Source organism: Bombus huntii, chromosome 16 (assembly GCF_024542735.1).
Source record: "Bombus huntii isolate Logan2020A chromosome 16, iyBomHunt1.1, whole genome shotgun sequence".
Taxonomy (NCBI): Eukaryota; Metazoa; Arthropoda; class Insecta; order Hymenoptera; family Apidae; genus Bombus; species Bombus huntii.
Window position 1 is genome coordinate 3570358 of NC_066253.1, and position 19240 is coordinate 3589597.

Below are 19240 nucleotides of genomic sequence, written 5' to 3' on the forward strand. Positions count from 1 at the left end.
TAAAATCATCAATAAACCGTGGAATTTTATGCATTTACAGGAAATTTAAAAGTGCCAAATTGCATAGAATGCACGTATAAAATATCCAGATTATAATGCCTTCTATAATACTTAACAAGTAAAACAATTTTCTAGTGAGGTTTTACACTTTTAATTATATTCTCAAAGATATGAATTTGCATAAAAGTCTGCAGTCAAATCATTAGGAATATTGAAAATTTTTTGTGTGATCAGGGATTTGATACGTTTTCCATCTCGTACGATCGAAAATAAATAGCAAAGACAAATACTTTTCATTTACAAACACGTTATTTATTGGCATTATTGATATCGACTGGCAAATTGTCTGTAATTTAGCTTTGCAAGGGTATTATAATAACATTTTCGCGTGTCGTGCATGTCTCCGTCGATATTTCGAAGTACTGTATATTCGACGAATTTAAAATATCGCAAAATTCGCATAACCTATTTCAACTTTAGAACGATATTGTATTAGCGAATTCACAAAATTTGAATTCTAGAAAAAAATTTGGTTTCTAATTTATGAAATGCGAGGAAAGAAAAAATTCAATATGTACTTTTATTATTGTAATTTTACAGATTTTGGAATTGTTGACTATCTTGCAGTATTTTTAACGTAACGAAATTTGAAAGCATTTCAGACAAAAATAGATTATTCTTTCCTAGTTCAGTTCTTAGTTTAGAGTAGATGTTACTTGTAATAAAATGAACATTTAGTAAAATTGAATTTCTTGTTTTCTACGGTTGTCTATACATTTATGTAGATATACATATAGTAACTGGCGAAAATATTTGGACATTTACCTTGTAAAACTGTTATTGTTTCGTTTTTTGCTTTGAAATTAGTTGTATTCAGATTTTCTTACAAAATTCTGTGGAAATCTGTAAAACATATGTAACTTTTGAATTTAAATATATCTGAATATATATTATAGTTTATTATTAAACTGCGGATTTTTATAGAATTAAAGTAATTCTATCTACCAAATATTCTAACACTATACTTCAGATATTTTATATATTTTTTTGTATTATGTGCAATTTTACAAATTAAAAATTTCCTATAAATGCATAAAAATACACAGTCTATTCATTATCATTCAATGGATATACAATATAACTGAATAGTAAAAAACATTCTATGTTTTTATCAAAATTTAAATTTGAAATATTGAAAAATCGATACAAGAATCGAATGTTTCGAACCCATAAACGATAATTTATGAGCGACATGAAAACCACTATAGAAATTGTAACTGAAACAGAAATATCAGTTTCGTGTAACAGATATTCAAAACCAAGGTTTTATTTAATTTGTTTTTAGAATCAAAATCAATGTCATCATAATTTTCAACTCCTATTTCTTATATTTTACAGGGAAATTGAACAAAGAACCTTGTCTTCTAAATTCTATAAACTAACCTAGTTCATCCTAACACTTTTATTTATTACTGTATTTATAGCTTACTCTATACAATCTATAATCTCTCTAAATTCAATTTTGTAACAGGAATAAAAATCGAATCGATGAAAAACAAAAAAAAGTATCGCCGTACGATTGTAATTTTCGTTGAAAGAGTTTCCATATCGATTACTCGAATTTATGTTTACGCGGGTTGCTACCAGCAATGCATTCTGGGTTGATAGAAGACCGTGATAGAAGACCCTAATCGCGGGCCAATCAGTGGGCAGGATCACAGTACGGGCACTTCAGTCTTGAACTCAATCGAGGAATAGTCGGTGTCGGCTTGAGCGAGCTAAATTTTTGTGAAAATCAGTTCACATAGAAAAAAATAAGTACACATTACCGCCGGGGCCAGAATATAACGATCGTTTTCTTGTGTATCAGTTGGTGAACGTGTTATTTGAAAAGGTATGCCGATGTGTTATACAAATGGAAAATCTATTTTTTTTTTTCATATTTTAGACCGGAACCCATCTCTTATGTCAAAAGTCAACTTTTCTGATTTCATCTAATCACCGTTATACTTAGCGCGATGTTAATTTTCAAATAGCCGCCGTTATCATGGCCTGGTTACGATGCATTGCGTGTAAACGAATTATTATTCTCGTTTCGTCGCATATCGATAAAACATCGTCCTCCCGCGTTTCGCCACTGCAACTCTTTACTCTCCGCGATTATTTTGTATCGCAATCATTACACATCTAATCATCCTCTGGATTTTCTAATGACTGCCCAATGGATTATTATGCCGGCTAATGACATATATGCTACTGTCAAAATTGCGCGCATTCCTTTTCCCAGGTTCAATTTATAGTTCTCTCAGTAACCATAATTAGTATTTTCTTTTCATCCTTCAGTGTAAAGAGAGAGAAAAATTGCTAGCCTCTTAGCAATTTTTACATTGAATATTTTCCAGTGGAAAGATGCGTAGAAAGGTGTATTCAGGTTTCTTCTTTTCTTGCTTTCTGTATGTTTCAGAGCTATCAAAATGTCAGACAGAAAGGCTGTAATAAAAAATGCTGATATGTCTGAGGAGATGCAGCAGGATGCTGTTGACTGTGCAACTCAAGCCCTTGAAAAGTACAATATAGAAAAGGTATGTTTAGATTCAGACTTGAATGGTATCACAGATATTGCGTGTATGATGAGAAATGGTACACGTATCTGAATTTGAATATAATGTACTTTATTTAGATATAATAAGTAAGAGGTAGAGAAATAAATGTGTGAAATGTAATGGATTAATTATATATTTTTATTTCAGGACATTGCAGCCTTCATTAAGAAAGAATTTGATAAAAAATACAATCCAACGTGGCACTGCATCGTAGGCCGTAACTTTGGAAGCTATGTAACACATGAAACAAGACATTTTATCTATTTTTACTTGGGTCAAGTAGCGATCCTTCTCTTCAAAAGTGGATAAATTGGAATCTATTCTGTAATCACAAACCTTTCTTCCTCCCTTCACACACGCTACATGGAAATACCTTAAATCACGTCACCGTCTGTAAGAAAAATTACAATATTGTGTATAATGGAAATTTGATTTCAAGCAAAAAACACGCACTCCCAGTTAAACAAAGAAGTATAAAAGTATATAATGATCATCGGTACTATTGACTTTGCTGTTTTACTTATCTCAGGAGATAAGACAATGAAAAATTCTGTAGAAGCTACGGAGAGAAAAAAAAAGGGTAGGGAGATGATTAACTGAATGAGAAGAAATGAAAAAAAAGTAAAAGAAAATCAATTGACATACAATCTTACATGTTAAAATGTATCATGTATGCCAGAAAATTTGTTGTGTTCTTGTTTTATATTAGGTATATATAATGCGAGGTTGAGTTCAATACTGGCGATTTTAAATTAATAAATTTTTAGTGTTTAATACACTAAATGCACCTAAGTATAATGTAACATTCATACAAATTCATGTATGGTTTTTATTATCTTACTATGCTTGAGGAGAACTGTATTCAGTAGTCATCAATAATGAATTTAAGCCAAACCTTGATTGATTGCTGCGATCATTATTATTTTATGTAATGTTGTAAATTGTCCCTTTATTCTGTGATGCTGTGCAAAACAGAAGTGGTTAACGAAATCATCTTCGATTCGTTTGAATTCTGTGACACTTCTGTAAAAAAAAAATCTGGAAGTGAGGCTGACGAGAGAGAAAGCTTAGTTATGGACCCGCCATCACGTTGATGATAAATTTAAACGTAACGATTATTTAAATTTACACAGTGCTAAGTAAGATGTTGCATAATATTCAAATCGAGTCATTGTCATAATTCTAGTTTTTTTTATATTGTGCACACGGAATTTTGCAAAATGTATTATTCTTAAGGCAATATACATTTAGGGAATTATTTTCTTTTCCTCTTTCTTTCTTTTCCTCTTTCTTTCTTTTCCTTTTTCTTTCTTTTTCTCTTTCTTTCTTTCTTCCTTCCTTCCTTCCTTCGTTCCTTCCTTCGTTCCTTCCTTCCTTCCTTCCTTCCTTCCTTCCTTCCTTTCTTCCTTCCTTCCTTCCTTCCTTCCTTCCTTCCTTCCTTCCTTCCTTCCTTCCTTCCTTCCTTCCTTCCTTCCTTCCTTCCTTCCTTCCTTCCTTCCTTCCTTCCTTCCTTCCTTCCTTCCTTCCTTCCTTCCTTCCTTCCTTCCTTCCTTCCTTCCTTCCTTCCTTCCTTCCTTCCTTCCTTCCTTCCTTCCTTCCTTCCTTCCTTCCTTCCTTCCTTCCTTCCTTCCTTCCTTCCTTCCTTCCTTCCTTCCTTCCTTCCTTCCTTCCTTCCTTCCTTCCTTCCTTCCTTCCTTCCTTCCTTCCTTCCTTCCTTCCTTCCTTCCTTCCTTTCTTCCTTCCTTCCTTCCTTCCTTCCTTCCTTCCTTCCTTCCTTCCTTCCTTCCTTCCTTCCTTCCTTCCTTCCTTCCTTCCTTCCTTCCTTCCTTTCTTCCTTCCTTTCTTTCTTTCTTTATTTTCTTTCCAAAAGAAAAAAAAGAGGAACAGATATATTCAGCTCATTAAATTTTATCCTTTATGTAACACCCAATACCCAATATTACGGTACTTATATATATGATAAAATATAGATTATACATATATATTATACTATTTATATATAGTGCAATCTTAAAACGATTTTTCATGCAGTATTTGATTATCACAACGTTGCTACATTGTTCAAATTTTAGACTGATTATTAAACATCGTCACAAGTATATGACTTGCATGGTTCTTTTTTATAATAATACGCATTTTTTATAATAATACGCAATATTATTATAAAAGTTTAACAGAGAACGTTGCCCTTTAAAACGACAAATTACATCTAAAGAAGAGAGAGAGAGAAAGATAGCAGAAGCGGGACAGAATTAATTACATGCTTTTTGATTATAATCCAATCTAAATGTTCAGGTGAACGTATTCCCTTTGGTCTCATCTTCGATGTATCTTCTTTTTTTTTACGTGTTAACGCACATAAAGGCGAATGAAGAATAGTGGCATCTGTAAAGAATACATTGAGAGAAACTGATACACTTATTTAGTGTTTGAAGTTTGTTAAATAGGAGAATTTGAAAAAGTGTAGTATTGCGAAAAAAAAAGCTGTGCTCAGATCAATTCACACATTGCTGATGAACCATCAATTCCCATAAGATTTCAAATATATATATTCACTGTGTTATTAAACGTGGAGTGAATAATTCATCAACCAATTCCCAAGTTTTTTTATGTATATCAGGACTGCGTGATTACCGAACAGAAAGAAAAAGAAAAAAGTGGAAGCACTTGCAATTTTATATGATGAAATTGAAGAAAGAAAATTCGTACGTTATGTTTGAAAATATATCTAAAAGAGAAACGAAAAAAAAACGAGGCAATGCAATCCTCGTCGCTGCTAATTATAATTTTGTGTGCCTCGACGTCTTTTTTTAAAATAAAGCTAATTATGATTCTTAAACTACATTGAGAACATATTCTATCTGTTTATTTATAATTATATCATAATATTGTTTGTATCATAATTATTTACTATAAAACATTAGTAAAAAAATAAAAAAAATTTCTTTTCTGTATATAGATTAGAATATAATACATAAATATGTAATAACGTTATTATTATTATATAACAATTATTGTATATAATATTATTATTATAATACAATAATTTATTAAATAATAATTTTATTATATTTTATTATTTGTAGTTGAAAGTATTCAATATTTTGTAAAATGTATTTAACGATTAATTGTATCAATTTTATCGGTTCTTTCTATACATGCTATCTCCTTATTGAATTATTAATTAATCCGTAGCGTCTATTAAGTCAGTAAAATCGATATTACATACAAGAGTTGCATCAAACAATTACACTAAGTTAAAAATTAAATGATCTTTCGAGAGTCATCAATACTGGATCGTGTATCAGATTTAATTAGCGACTAAATTCGAGCGGAAAGGTCAACGCAGAAGCTTCACCTGATTCGAGTGTATACCATACCAAAAGAATCCCTCTACGTATAGTTTTGCATGCTTTCAGAAGAAGAGAGAGCCTAGGTGGCACAGTTGCCAGGACGACAATCAAATCACAACAAAACATTTCTCCAGTTGCTCCCAAGTTTTGAGTAAGAACTAAAGGAAAAGGAGAAAAAGTTTGGTACATAATGAGGGAAAATACTAAATTCATTGTAACTGAGGTGAACAAGCTGCTGGGACGTAGTTACAGTGTCATTTATTTCAATTCCTTAAGCTCAGAGGAATTGGTTCAAGTAAGAATTTAACTGTTCAGAGGTCATACCGATTGACTCCATAAATTGAAGGTCATAGGAAAAACATTAAGTTTATGTGTTAAAATCAATACTAATTTCTATGCTACTTGATGGCTAGAAGGTAGTGTTTTAGTGTACTTGAGCGATTGTGGAACTTACAGAAAGTTGATAGAGTTGATCAAGTTGACTTCAATTGATAGTTCAATTCGTTATTTGATTTCATAAGATTTCACTTTTCAATTAATTCAAATGATGTTATCAATGATTGGTTTGTTCATGCTAATTGCATTGTAGGTGTTGAAAGAAGTGTTGATTAAAATACAGGATCAGAATGTCGATGCCAGTGATACAAAGAATGAAACTCCCGAAGAGATCTCCATCTATATCCTGTCTATTCTCCGTATTCTTCATTATCAGCCTCAAACAGACCCTGTGACCTTTAGGCAAGAATCTTTATCTTTCATTTGGACAAAGTTCTTTAATCCTACTATTCTCTTTGCTACTTCAAGTATCTCCTTCTAAAATTTCAAACTACTTTCTACTACTGTATTCTGAAACCAAATCTTTAAATATTTTATATATATTTTAATAGCATTTTTTGAATTAGTATTAGAGTAGAGTGATTTAAATTAGAGTTACTGGTATTTATTGAACTGGAATTTTTAATTTGGGAAAGTGTAGATCCAAGGAGAATAGCAGGGTTAAGATTTAATGTAGCTAATATTAAAAACTATCTAGACTGTGAATATTTATGCAAATTTATATTTTTGGCTGATCACAGATTGATCATTTTTTATATGAATATAATTCATAGAATTGGGATCTGGATAAAGAATTATTGTACTCATTAAATATTATAATAGATACTATACTTTGAATATTTTCTATTTTCTTGCATACTATATACAATTTATTGTTATTTACTTTTGCACCTTTAGATTTCCCATAAATGTATAAAAATCCACGGTCTCACTCTTTATCATTTTGTCTTAGGAACTTTTTTCTAAAAGACTACTTAAGTACTTCTATTTATGATGGTTTCTTATATGTATATAGGCAGGGCTTGGTTCGCGGAGATCCTGATACCATACACCCCATCCTGACCTGGCTTCTGTCTCACATAAACGTAGTTCGAAAAAGAGCTTACTTATCACGTTTTCTAGTGAAGGTATATTGTATCTTCATGTACAAGGTGTACTAGAAAAATAACACGGCTGATTTTCTAAAAATATTTATAAATATCAAGTACAAACGAACTTTGTTCCCTTTAAAATAGAATCCTTAGGAAGCTAATACATCGTTGAAGACGCTGTTCACATTCTTGAGAATCAGATAATCATAATATATATATATATATATATATATATATAATACTATTATATAATATATACTATTCAAAATAGTCGTATATGCTAAAGCTAGTAAGTTATAATTGATACAAAAGCTAAAGTATGGATGTATGTTATGGCTTGTAAAATTGAGTTTTGATGATTATTACCAGTTTCTAAGAAACGAGATCAGTCTTATTACTGTTTCGACACACCGTATATGTATGTGACCTTGTTTTCTTAAAATTATTTCCACCGAGTGATTTCATTATCATTAATTAGTTAGAGGTTCCTGCTGAGTATTTAGGCGATCCAGAAGTCTCCGCTTTGTACGAACAATACACAAGTTTGATCGATAGATTCAAAGCAGCGCACAAGGAAAGGGAGATCGGAAGGAAGGTAAAGGATCTCGATGATTAAACTGCGGATGTTTATGCATCAATATATTTATGAAATTTGAAGTAAAATATCGAAAATAGAGCAGTCGATCTGATATTCAATAACAAATCTACATGTATGTATTTAAATTCTGTTTCTTTAATTGTGTTAATAAATATATAATATAATATAAATAGTCGCATAAATATAAACAATTGTATAAACATCCGCAATGTAACAATGATATTATATTTATTTCCCGTTGATGAAACATTTCTAAGATCTTCCTAATCTTTTTCCCCATGAGTTTAGAATTTTGAAAATGCTAGCGAGCTCACTGCTGATTTAAAAACGATGGAGAAGGAGAAAGAAGTAAGAAAATACTTATTTGTAGGTTTTTATTCGTTTATTTTTATTCTGGAAATTAATCTCAATTTTGTATTAATTTAGGCGGTAACTATACGTATAGAGAAGATGAGAACGAAAGCTGAAAGCGGAATACACTTGTTGGATGCTGCTCGAGCTTTGCGAGTAGAGAAAGACAAGGAACGCGATTTTGCGTTGCAGGAGGAACAAGAAAAAGAAATAATATCCAGATTACAAGTAGAGACACTCAATAATTCAGATTTATAACAATACTTATAACTCATATAATAAGATTATTTTATAATTCAGCAATGGTGTCTTACTAATCATAATGTAATTAACAAGGAGATGATTTTGCATGAAAAAATAAGTGGAACATAGAATAAAATTTTTCCATGCCACACTTTATTTTCACGTAGGATCATTCGATGTACAATGATTAAAATTACGATAGTTACACACGGAACATTGTAATTTAATATATTTAATGTAATTCTAGTAGAAATTTTTAAATAACGAATAACAATTTTAGACTAACTTACAAAGATTGGAAAGAGAATTACAAATTCTGAAGAAAGATGAGAATGAAATTACTGTTCAGTCATTATTACAACATTTATCTGAGGTGATTACCGTTCAAACTATAGTCACAGATGAAAAGCTACCTGCGGAAATACACACGAGAAAAGATCACATAAAAGCTTTGAACGCAGTAAAACAGTATTTGTATTTGGGTCCGGATCAAATAACGGCTTTACGAAATAAATTGGATAGTATAGGCAAAGAGATTCAGAATTTGATAGAGTTTAAGGTAAAATAATACATAATTCGTTTCATGGATAAATCTTTTATTTATCAATATATTCGTAATTTATAAAATTATAATTCTTAGTCATTAAATTGAACAAAAATAAAATTCATTTATTTCTAGTTATAAGTTACATTCATTAATAAAATTTCTCTAGATCTCGAAAAGCAATATTGATAAGATTGAACCATTTCGACAACAAGCAGCCGCAGTTGCAAATATAAAAAGAAACATCCTTGAAAAATTAGAGAGGACGATGAGTTCTTTACAAGAGCTGCAAGTAAAATTGGAAGAGAAGCATGAGCTGTCAAAAATGGTGGTAGAAGATGTTATTCCTAAAGGGGAGGAGTTAAAAAAGTATATAAATCGTTTAAAAACTAGAGGAACGCTTTATAAACATTGTAAGTCCGAATTGACATGGCTTAATGCAGAAAACAGTGTTTTGCATCGAACAGCCGCCATCTTAGAAAATCAGGTATGTACTTTATCATACGATTTTTAAAGAGATTTGGATCATAATCAGTATAATATCTATTATTGTATTAATATAATACTGATATTATTAGTATAATCAATGCAATCAGGCGAGAGAGAGACTGGAAACTGTAAAAAAAAATATTCCAGTCAATTTCACGGAAGAAAATGCATCCTCAATGAATCTTCAGTTGGGTCGGGATGTATCTGCTTTTAGAGCGAAATTGGTCCCATTAATAAATGGTAAGGAAAATATATATGTATAACAAGATATAGTAAAAAAGAATATAAAATGTACTAAAATAAAGTATTCGAAAATCTTTAATATTGTAGAGGTGCAGAGTTTGAGACAAAAGTGTCGAGAATTCGAACAACAGCAGGAGAAAGCGAAGAAAGCTCACAACGAAGTAGAATCAAGCATGAGTAGCTCGATTAATAATTTACAATCTGAAGTGCAGAGTAGAAAAAACAAAATAGCAAAGGTAATCGATTTTGTGTTTACTGTATTAAATATTACTTTATTATTTAATAAATATCAAATATTTATATCTTTATTTTCGCTGAATTATCACATTGTTATTTAATTATTCTATAAATATTAAATGCATATAAAAGGATATTGAAGAGAAGGACAAACTGCAGAATCTAATAACTAAAATGAAGACTATGGAAGAAAGAATAAAACGAGACATAGAGGTTTGTTCAATTTTTTAATTTTTCATGCATGTTTCGTTATTTTTTATATTTGTAAGTATTATTGTATTATATAGGACCCAACAGTTTCTGATCCTGGTAAAAAGATAAAAGAGGAACTAAACTCTGCCATCCAGGCGGAAGAAACAAAGTTAAAAAATTTAACGATGGAAAAAGAATGTTTAAAAGAAACCACCGTGGTAAACGAAAAACAAACGCAGATGTGGAATGATATATTATCGTAAGTAAAATACATAGTGTATTAAAAAAATGACGTGTAAAAGTACATATCTTTTTTAGAGTGTTTAAATGTAAAATAAAATGTGCCGAGGAAAGTAAACAATCGAATGGAATCGTCGTACGACGAGGAGGAGCAGAAACGTTGGTTTTACAGTAATATATATTCAGGAAAAGATATTCAGTGAAATTGTCGGCATTGGAGATATGTATATCGAATTAACAAAACTTTAATCACATAAAAAATACAATTTAAATTTACAGATTTTCGTGATCGATTCGGTAATTTAAAAATTAGATTGAGACAGTTACATATATTCAAAGTAGAATTGAAAGATATATAACACTATATAACTTTCATTCAGTAACATTTTTTAACGTTAAATTTATAAACACTAACAATTGATTATTTTGAAGAAAGTATACGCTAAAGTATTTAATATCACACTTCTACGAATGTTTTGTTTCTGAAATATGTGTTCTAAATGTATTTCACGAAACAATATTATGCTATGCTTGTACATGTCTTGTATTAAAATACAACATTAAATATATCTTTTTACAATATGTGTTGAAAGAGCTGAATTTAATGAAGTTGTAGCCGAGAAATAATAAATGTTAACATTTTTTCAACTTTAACAAAAGTCTCATTCATACCTCGGTTGTTTTATTTGAAATTTATTCTTTTTTGTTCTTTTAATCAAGTTCATTTTTACTCAGCTCTAATTATACCTACTAAGGAATTCAGGTTCTTTTACGGTTCGAATATGATTAGTTCAATCACTAATATTAAGTGATATGTCATCGAGATCTATGAGTGAACGTGTACTAGTCAATTATTACAACGTCTAGGATATAAAATGCGCATTTTTGTCCGAAGGGAAAATCCTATTTCTCCTTTGGCATAGATATATAAAACATAGTTTCTTTGAAAAAATAATATTTTAGTTGTTCGAGTCAATATTCTACTTGGTATCTATCATAATTAGAATAAATGCAATACTATTGTCTAATACCTATAATAATAATGGTAAATGCAATAGTAAAATAATATATGATATATTATACTCTTACGTGAAGATTCCAGTTTCAGTAGTAGAAATTCAGCTACAAGAATAATTGCTAAAGGCTTTTAAAATCCTCAAACAATTTTCTTCTCTTTCTTTTATGTTATTATTCGAAACAAGAGAACAGTACCAAAACATCTAGAATTTCATTATTTACTTTAGTAAAAGTAAGTCGTTCTATCTGTACACTTTTAACTAACATTCAACTATTCATGAGATATTTAGCACTTTTACTCACTACTGTACAAAGAAATACATTTTGGTTCGTAATATGTATCACGAGATGATATACAAACTGCGCGTGTCAACATTTCTGCGAATATTTTACTCGAGAAGTTCGAGTTGACAATTATATAGAAATACTGAAATCTTTCGTCTCTATTAATATTCAACGTTCATAACGGTATAAACCAACGTGAAAGTCTGAGTAAACATTATACGTTGAGCATATATGTAGTATTAATTGGAGTAAAAAGAATTCTTGCGATCGCGAAGAGCATTCTAATTGTTGCTAAATAACATTATACGATTATACTTAATAATTCACAGCATTTCAAGTATATATGTATATCTTTCTTTCGATTCGACGTTCACGTCGGAGAGAAAGGGAATGAATAACGTTCATCAGACGATCGTTAAATGCAATAAATATCGACTACAATGAATCATTGAATGATCAGGTAAAAATCCTTGCCTTAAGAAAGTGGCAGTGTTTATGACTTCTAGATTTACGATTATCATAAATCCTTTAACGAGGTGCATTGTACCTATTTCAAAACAACGATTACGCTAAACTGATCTATGTGGTCTCTAGTCGTAATATACTGCTCAAAATAGCTAGATTATTATCTATATATCGACAGCTATCAACGCTGTGGAAACTAAACTTTCCTAATATCTTATAGTATTTTCATTCGTGCCTAGATTTCGAATTATTTCGAGCAGTATAATGTAATTCACAATATTTATAATTCTATAAACAGAAGAGGAAATTCTCTCTTAACCCTTGACAAAGGCTGTGTCAGTTTTATCGTTGCTAACATTATTATTATTGTTGTTGCTATTTTTAGAACCAACTGCGCTCAAAGCTATTCCCAATTGAGCCGCATAGTACGTTAACATTATAGAAACCTGAAAAATACTTTGACGAGTTAACAAAAAAAGGACAATAAAGAAAATCGTATTGAAAATATGTATAAAGATATTATGTATCAAAATCATTATACCTGAGAATAAGGTAGGGGAGTATGAAAATAGTGAAATCCGAGCAGCGTATCAGATATGAGGAAACATATACTACCAATGCAGCTGCATAATTTAGTCCACGTCCATAGCTCCTGACGAAGAAATACGATTTATTCAATAGATCGTGTATGATGAAAATAGTGACTGTACTTTACAGCACAGTGCTTTCCAGTTGTATTATTTTTGCTCGGAAAATTGGTAGCGAAAGTTAAGGAAGATTTATCTAGAATTCGGATTTTCGTAATCTGTAATTTTACGAGTCCTTTTTTGGCAAATTTCTCGTCTTTCTCGATAATGAATTTCTTCGAATAACTTTTAAATCATAAATAAACTACGAATATATTTATGCAAATCCATGCTTTTATAAATATAGTTGAAAAAGTGGGATTAGATTTGTTTTACTAAATATTAAACCGATACTATATTTTGGATATTTTATATACATATATCTTTGTATAATATGTAATAAATATATAAAAATCTGCAGTCTAATAAATAATAACAGTTAATCAATTTAACCACATGTGTTGGATAGAAATTCATAATAAAAACGTTACGAACTTCTCGAACGATCTAATATAATCCTTTCATGAACGGATACATCTCCTTTAATCTGAATAATTGAATAAAAGCCTTCTTAAATTATAATTTATTTATAACACGCAGCCTCGTCCCTTTCGACGTGATGAACAAGGAAGCATGGTACGTAGATGCACGTGGTCAAGGTGTAGGCCATCTCCTACCCATCTTGTTTTTACATGACTCGTTTCACCCTTTAGTTGGATCAGTGGATCGTGTTACACTCAACGTAACAAAACATGTAACTCAATTTATCTACAGCTAATCTAATTTTCTGCTAGATAAAAGGCAGGAAGTGAGTCAAACGATCCATGAAAATTCCAAAAGACTGGAAAACACCGTGTGTAAACAAAACAAAACTTTTCATTTTTTTTCTACTTTTCTCTGTACTTTGTAAAATTGCACTCTAGAGATTGCCCTCCACGCCATGGTGGTTAGTAACACCGTGTAAACAGGAACCCCAATCACCAGAATTCCATTCAGACCAGGCATTAAAGCATATATGACTGAAAAATACGATTTTTTTTTTTTTATTTTTCCAAAAGCTTGTTTAATTTTTGTATATGTAGGATGTCTCGATAATCATGGTGCAATCGACAGGAGGATGATTCTACGTGAAAAGATACGTTGGAATTGTAGAACAAAGAGTTTTCATACAACAAATGTGGAAATGGTTATTGAGATACCATATTTAATCAGTATGTTTATTTTTATAATGAGGACGGAGGATTATTCGTAGACTACGGATTTTTATGCAAATTGGTTTTACGAACTCAATTAAACAAATGGAATCTAACAATAAGTAGAAATTTCTTTCATTCATTAAGTCCTATACATTGGATATTTCGTATATTTTTTTGCAATTCTAAAATCCATATAAATGCATAAAAATTCGCAGTCTGATTATTCTTGACTTACCTAGCGAACACAACGCGTATAAAATTGTACCTAACATTATGTTAAGCGGTATAAAACCGAATGCACTGATGTACATGATTTGGGCCAGGGCAAACATGCACATCCCTGGCGTGAAACAACTAGGCCAAACCAATAGCGCATCTCCTATGCAACTGAATATCAACCCTGTCAATATTCGTCTGGAGAACCTGTATCTGAAAAATAAGACCGTCAATCGTAAGTGTCTCTCTCGGAATATTCAATTTCCAAAACTAAATGGAATAGCGATGTTTAATGTTAAAACAAAAGTAGCAATAACAGTAATACTAGAACTACCGATTTTACTTAATTTTTCTTAAAAATTGCATGGCAAATTTTATTAAAAATTTTATGAAAAATCTTTAGAATTACAATGGTGCATTCTTTGGCCTTTTCCTGAGATTTTTTAAAAATTTATAGTTTATAGGTAGTTCCAATACTAAATAGGTTCCATAATAGCTTTATTCATAAATGTATATTATCAGCTATAAGTATCAACACTAATCGACAAATACATTTAGCCAAAGACATTACTTCCATCATGGCAGAAATGGGCATATATATTTTATTTAACAAATAAATTTTACATAATACGACAACATTATATGTTAATAAAATTATTCGTTATTTATCTTTTTATAAGTATTTGAAATGATAAATAATTCTATTATAAATAATTAATGAAACTGAAAATTTCAGATGATTATTGCCCAGCTCTGATCCAAGATTCCAAGCAAACAGAAGTACAGAGAAGCAGTGAAGAAATATTCCAGCGTACACTTACATTTTCAGGTGACTTTTTCGGTTGTAATATTTTTCAATCAATGTTCATCTTTTATAAAGTGATATAATTTTTTTTTTTTTGTTTAAAATATTACAGAAATATCGTTAACATATATATTGCCGGCTGTCGAAACGTAATAGCGATCATTTCGTACGTTACATAGGAAGAAGAGCAATCATCGGTATGTACGTCACAAGGCCGACGCAGAACGTTATATTCTGCCTCGTAATAAATCGATCCTCTTCTTTGTTTCCAACGGAAAATTTCTCTTACGAGATCAATCGAGAATTTCACGCGATCTGTGGAGTGCGAAAATCGTTAAAAAGAACAAACTTGGCGGGACGTTTAAAAATATGTGCGTTACCGATTAGGAAAAAAAAGTGACCTGAAAATAAGCATGTAAGCGAGGTCGTATGATAAATGGCTAGCACCTACGAGTAGCCACGGAAATGTAACATTGACTCGATTAACTCGTATCTTCCGCTCAGTTAAACGCTTGTTCGTTAGAAGTATCATTTTGTAGATATAATATGACATATGTATAGTAACTCACAAAACTATTTAAATATCTATAAACATTCTGTATGAATATATTATACGTGTTATATATTACACACGTTTTCTAAACATTTTCGGATTTTATTACCACCATAATGAATCGTGGCTACCATGATTATATTGGTAAAATTTCAGCCGAATTTAAAAATGGAAGCTACAAAATATTTAGTGCAAGTACAAAATATCTTGTAACTATTATACTATATACTATATACTATATATATTATAGTGTATCATATATTTATGCAGACAAAAGAGTATTAAATCAGAATTATTAGTTTTGCAGAGAACTACTAACAATATTTAAAGTACGATGTAAGATCAACTGTTAGAATATGTTTCATTCCATTGCACTTACAAAACATTTGTTATGTTCATTTAGATTTAGAAACATTTTCCTTTCTTCGAAATTGATGATCTATGTTATTTTGACCAAAATCTTCAGTTTGACTTATATTTATTTGATCAACCAGTATCTGACACAATTGAGTTTTACAAAAATGATTCGAATTAACCACAGACCACGAATAAAGGACATACTTATCCTGGTTTGGCTAAAATTTAACTTATATCTTTTTGTTCACCCATCATTGATATATATATTTTCAGATTGGTATTTTATCGATATAATCATGATAGTCGTATCATACTAATATATACATAAAAATTGCCCATGTTAAATGTTGAAGTGCTTTAATGAGCCACTGTAAACGGCAATAACTACGTTGCGTCGTTAAGTTGATAATAAAAACGGAAACACGGAGGTCGATAAATTACCCCCGGTTAATACTTCTCGATTTTATCTCCAAAATGCATGGGGCGCTAGTGACACTACTGGTGCGATTTCTCATTTTCATTGCTTTCTCTTTACTTTTTCTTCAAATTTTTCAATGCACGTATATTAATTTGAAATAAAAAATTGAAACAACCATTTAATAGAGTGTTATTGAGTTGCAGAACAAGAGGCGTGAGACAAAAAGGATCGGCACATGCAAAATTCTGTCGCACTTACTCCTGCGATAAACTAATTCCATGTAGAAGAACAAAGACGATAAGACTTATAATTGGCAAACACTTGAAACATGCCGTCAGCAGGGATGGCTGCTCGGCCAGTAATATAAAATACACGGACACGCTTTTAAAGAATGGGACTAGCTTTGGGCCGACACTTTTTAACTGGAACAGACAAAACATGAAATCGGAATCGAATGGCCGACCGTGAACGTGACTGACGCCTTCTTAACCGAAACGCTACTGTACTAACAATAACGATCTTTTCTTAACACGTTCACTGACACATGAACTTTCTATATTTTACCCTGGAAAAGAGAATGAAATATACTTCACCGTAATATTGAATTTTTGCATTATATTCTTCCGCATTTTTATTATGCGCAATTGCGCATAATTTAATCTAAGTTATTCACATTGTTGAAAATCGTTTAGTGCGGAAAAATTTTTTTTTTAATCATGTTAAAGAATTTGATGATCACTGTGACAGTAAACGTGTTAATCCATTTGAATGCTCTCGTTATCAACTACTAATCTTTTCTTTTTATTTTACTTTTAATTCCCCTTAATTGTTCTCATTATTTTTATTTTTAGAATACGGATTTTTATGTATTTATAGGAAATTCGAAAATGCAAAATAATTTACAAAAATTTAAAAATATTCAGGTATGGGAGTCTCTATAATATTTAATAGGTAAAACAATTTTTTATCTAGGTTCCATTTTTTAAATTATATTTGTAATATTATACGAAATATTACGTTCATAAAGATATGAATTTGCATAGAAATCCGCAATCTACGTATTTTACTTTTGTACGATTTTATTATATAGCGTCTAACAAAAAATTAATGAATTTTAATTAATTTAAATCTTTCTTTTCTTTGTTTCCCTTCGATATTAAGTACCTCACAGTTAGTTTTATTTTGCGACATAATTAACATATATTTTCATAAACATAACTTATTTCGCAAGATAGTTATATATACCAAATTTTTCCGAAACGCATGCGGTGCGTCATCGATTTTATATGTTATATGTATAAATTACGCTTAATATGACACATTTATTATTTTACTCATTGAACCAGTCTCAGCAAACAGAGTGTTAGGGAAGAATAATTTTGTTAATGCGTCTAATTGTAAGTTATTTATGCGTGTGTAATGGGTGTTTGTTATTATAAAAAAGTTTAAGAAGTTATGTAAAATGTTTGAAAAGAAAAGTTAATAGTTTTAAGATACACATATCTTGTATGGGGCATGAAGAATGAAAGAAAGGAAAGATAAACAGATACAAAAGATAAGATAATAGAATAGTACATTATCATAATGTAGAAACATAATGGTTTGTTAATTGTTGCTCTATACCCTTGTGCAATCATAATATTTGTTTGAGTTTAAAACTCATGAAAGACAAACTAGATTATCATGATAAAGATAAACCAAAGAATAGTTCTATGCACTTTAAACTTGGTACTATATGCAAATAGTTGGAAGTTATAAAAATTCCAATGATATAATTCCAATAAAACAGTCAATTTAAATGATGATTTGAATAGAATGCAGAATTGGAAGGAATTAATTTCCAAGGACTGATTTTATTCTTTGTCTGGGACAAAAATATATTTCAATAAAACATTACATGTACTGTATAACGTTACTTTATAATGTTAATTGATCAATTATAGAATCAGTGGAAGATTGCAGAGTAACTTAATCAGGATAGTTAAAGAGTATTCAGTGGCACTTAATTTTCATATCAATAAGAGCAAATTTAATTCATATAGTTGCAACAATGTATACTTCACTAATTAGATTATACGGTATATCGCGTTAAGACTAAGTATTTAAAACGTCGTACTTCCTATAACAAAAAACTGACAACGAAAAGTAATAGATCGATTTGAAACGAAGAAAAACGAACGAATCCTTTATGTTCTTATTGCCAGCTGGCGGAAATAAACGTAAAAACAAACTGACTCAGGCAATACTACCAACATTAGTTATTAATAGCCCGTAAACAAAAACGAAAGTCAGTCAGCGCTGAACGCAAAAAAGGTAGCGCTTGTTCAAAACAAAGAGAACAGCTGTTCAATGGAATGTTCTTTTGTAATTTTTGAGTTTCTGTATTTTACCATAATAAAAAGGAAGAAGAATCTTTCGAGGTCTTTGTTCTACGAAGGAGAAAATAACGAACCTGCATCTGAGAATTGTCAAAATGTGGATAACAAGAAAAATATATAAATTCAACAAAGACTGTTGGAAAGATTATTTGGAATTGAAAAATCAATAAGAAAAAATATTGCTTACCACTTGTGCAGGAGATGACATTTTCAATTAAACCGTAATTTTTCGATCTGAATAATGACATGCACCTACATACACGATATTTTCCACTGAACTGTCAGTTACCATACAATTGCCACAGTAGACTGTTCCCCCAACTGCTGCATTATTTCTCTCCGCGTGAACAACATCGTTTCCTATTGGTTGATCTTGTAACAATAGCTTACGGTGACCAATAGAG

At 30.6% G+C, this 19240-nt stretch overlaps 3 protein-coding genes and 1 long non-coding RNA gene across 9 annotated transcripts; 3 read left to right on the plus strand and 1 right to left on the minus strand.

The window, feature by feature from the left end:
- Positions 1 to 1713: 1713 nt before the first annotated feature.
- LOC126874808 (dynein light chain 2, cytoplasmic) lies at positions 1714 to 3861 on the plus strand. The gene is made up of 3 exons (XM_050637254.1): positions 1714 to 1894; positions 2465 to 2582; positions 2751 to 3861. Exons 2-3 carry the CDS (start codon positions 2475 to 2477, stop codon positions 2910 to 2912), a joined length of 270 nt encoding a protein of 89 aa, XP_050493211.1. The 5' UTR covers positions 1714 to 1894; positions 2465 to 2474; the 3' UTR covers positions 2913 to 3861.
- Positions 3862 to 4206: 345 nt separating this feature from the next.
- LOC126874776 (intraflagellar transport protein 81 homolog) lies at positions 4207 to 11457 on the plus strand. Its single transcript, XM_050637191.1, has 13 exons — positions 4207 to 6251; positions 6546 to 6694; positions 7308 to 7419; positions 7862 to 7978; positions 8270 to 8329; positions 8408 to 8560; positions 8856 to 9134; positions 9289 to 9606; positions 9698 to 9848; positions 9939 to 10087; positions 10221 to 10301; positions 10376 to 10539; positions 10599 to 11457. Exons 1-13 carry the CDS (start codon positions 6147 to 6149, stop codon positions 10693 to 10695), a joined length of 1935 nt encoding a protein of 644 aa, XP_050493148.1. The 5' UTR covers positions 4207 to 6146; the 3' UTR covers positions 10696 to 11457.
- On the minus strand, positions 10750 to 19192 carry LOC126874801 (lysoplasmalogenase-like protein TMEM86A). Of its 4 annotated transcripts, none has more exons than XM_050637244.1 (6): positions 19024 to 19192; positions 16717 to 16880; positions 14345 to 14538; positions 13805 to 13932; positions 12829 to 12939; positions 10750 to 12743 (listed from the first exon to the last, which is right to left on the minus strand). In XM_050637244.1, the coding sequence occupies exons 1-6, from the start codon at positions 19042 to 19044 to the stop codon at positions 12669 to 12671; spliced, it is 693 nt and encodes a 230-aa protein (XP_050493201.1). In that variant the 5' UTR covers positions 19045 to 19192; the 3' UTR covers positions 10750 to 12668. The 4 variants fall into 4 exon arrangements, with proteins under 4 accessions (XP_050493201.1, XP_050493200.1, XP_050493202.1 ...); XM_050637243.1 differs by having other exon boundaries at positions 10750 to 12733; positions 13817 to 13932; positions 19024 to 19191; XM_050637245.1 differs by having other exon boundaries at positions 13817 to 13932; positions 19024 to 19191.
- LOC126874810 (uncharacterized) lies at positions 14422 to 16808 on the plus strand. Of its 3 annotated transcripts, XR_007693018.1 has the most exons (4): positions 14422 to 14560; positions 15062 to 15545; positions 16314 to 16541; positions 16662 to 16802. It is a non-coding gene; the product is annotated as an uncharacterized LOC126874810 (long non-coding RNA). The 3 variants fall into 3 exon arrangements; XR_007693017.1 differs by lacking the exon at positions 16314 to 16541 and having other exon boundaries at positions 16662 to 16808; XR_007693019.1 differs by lacking the exon at positions 16314 to 16541 and having other exon boundaries at positions 16644 to 16773.
- Positions 19193 to 19240: the final 48 nt, after the last annotated feature.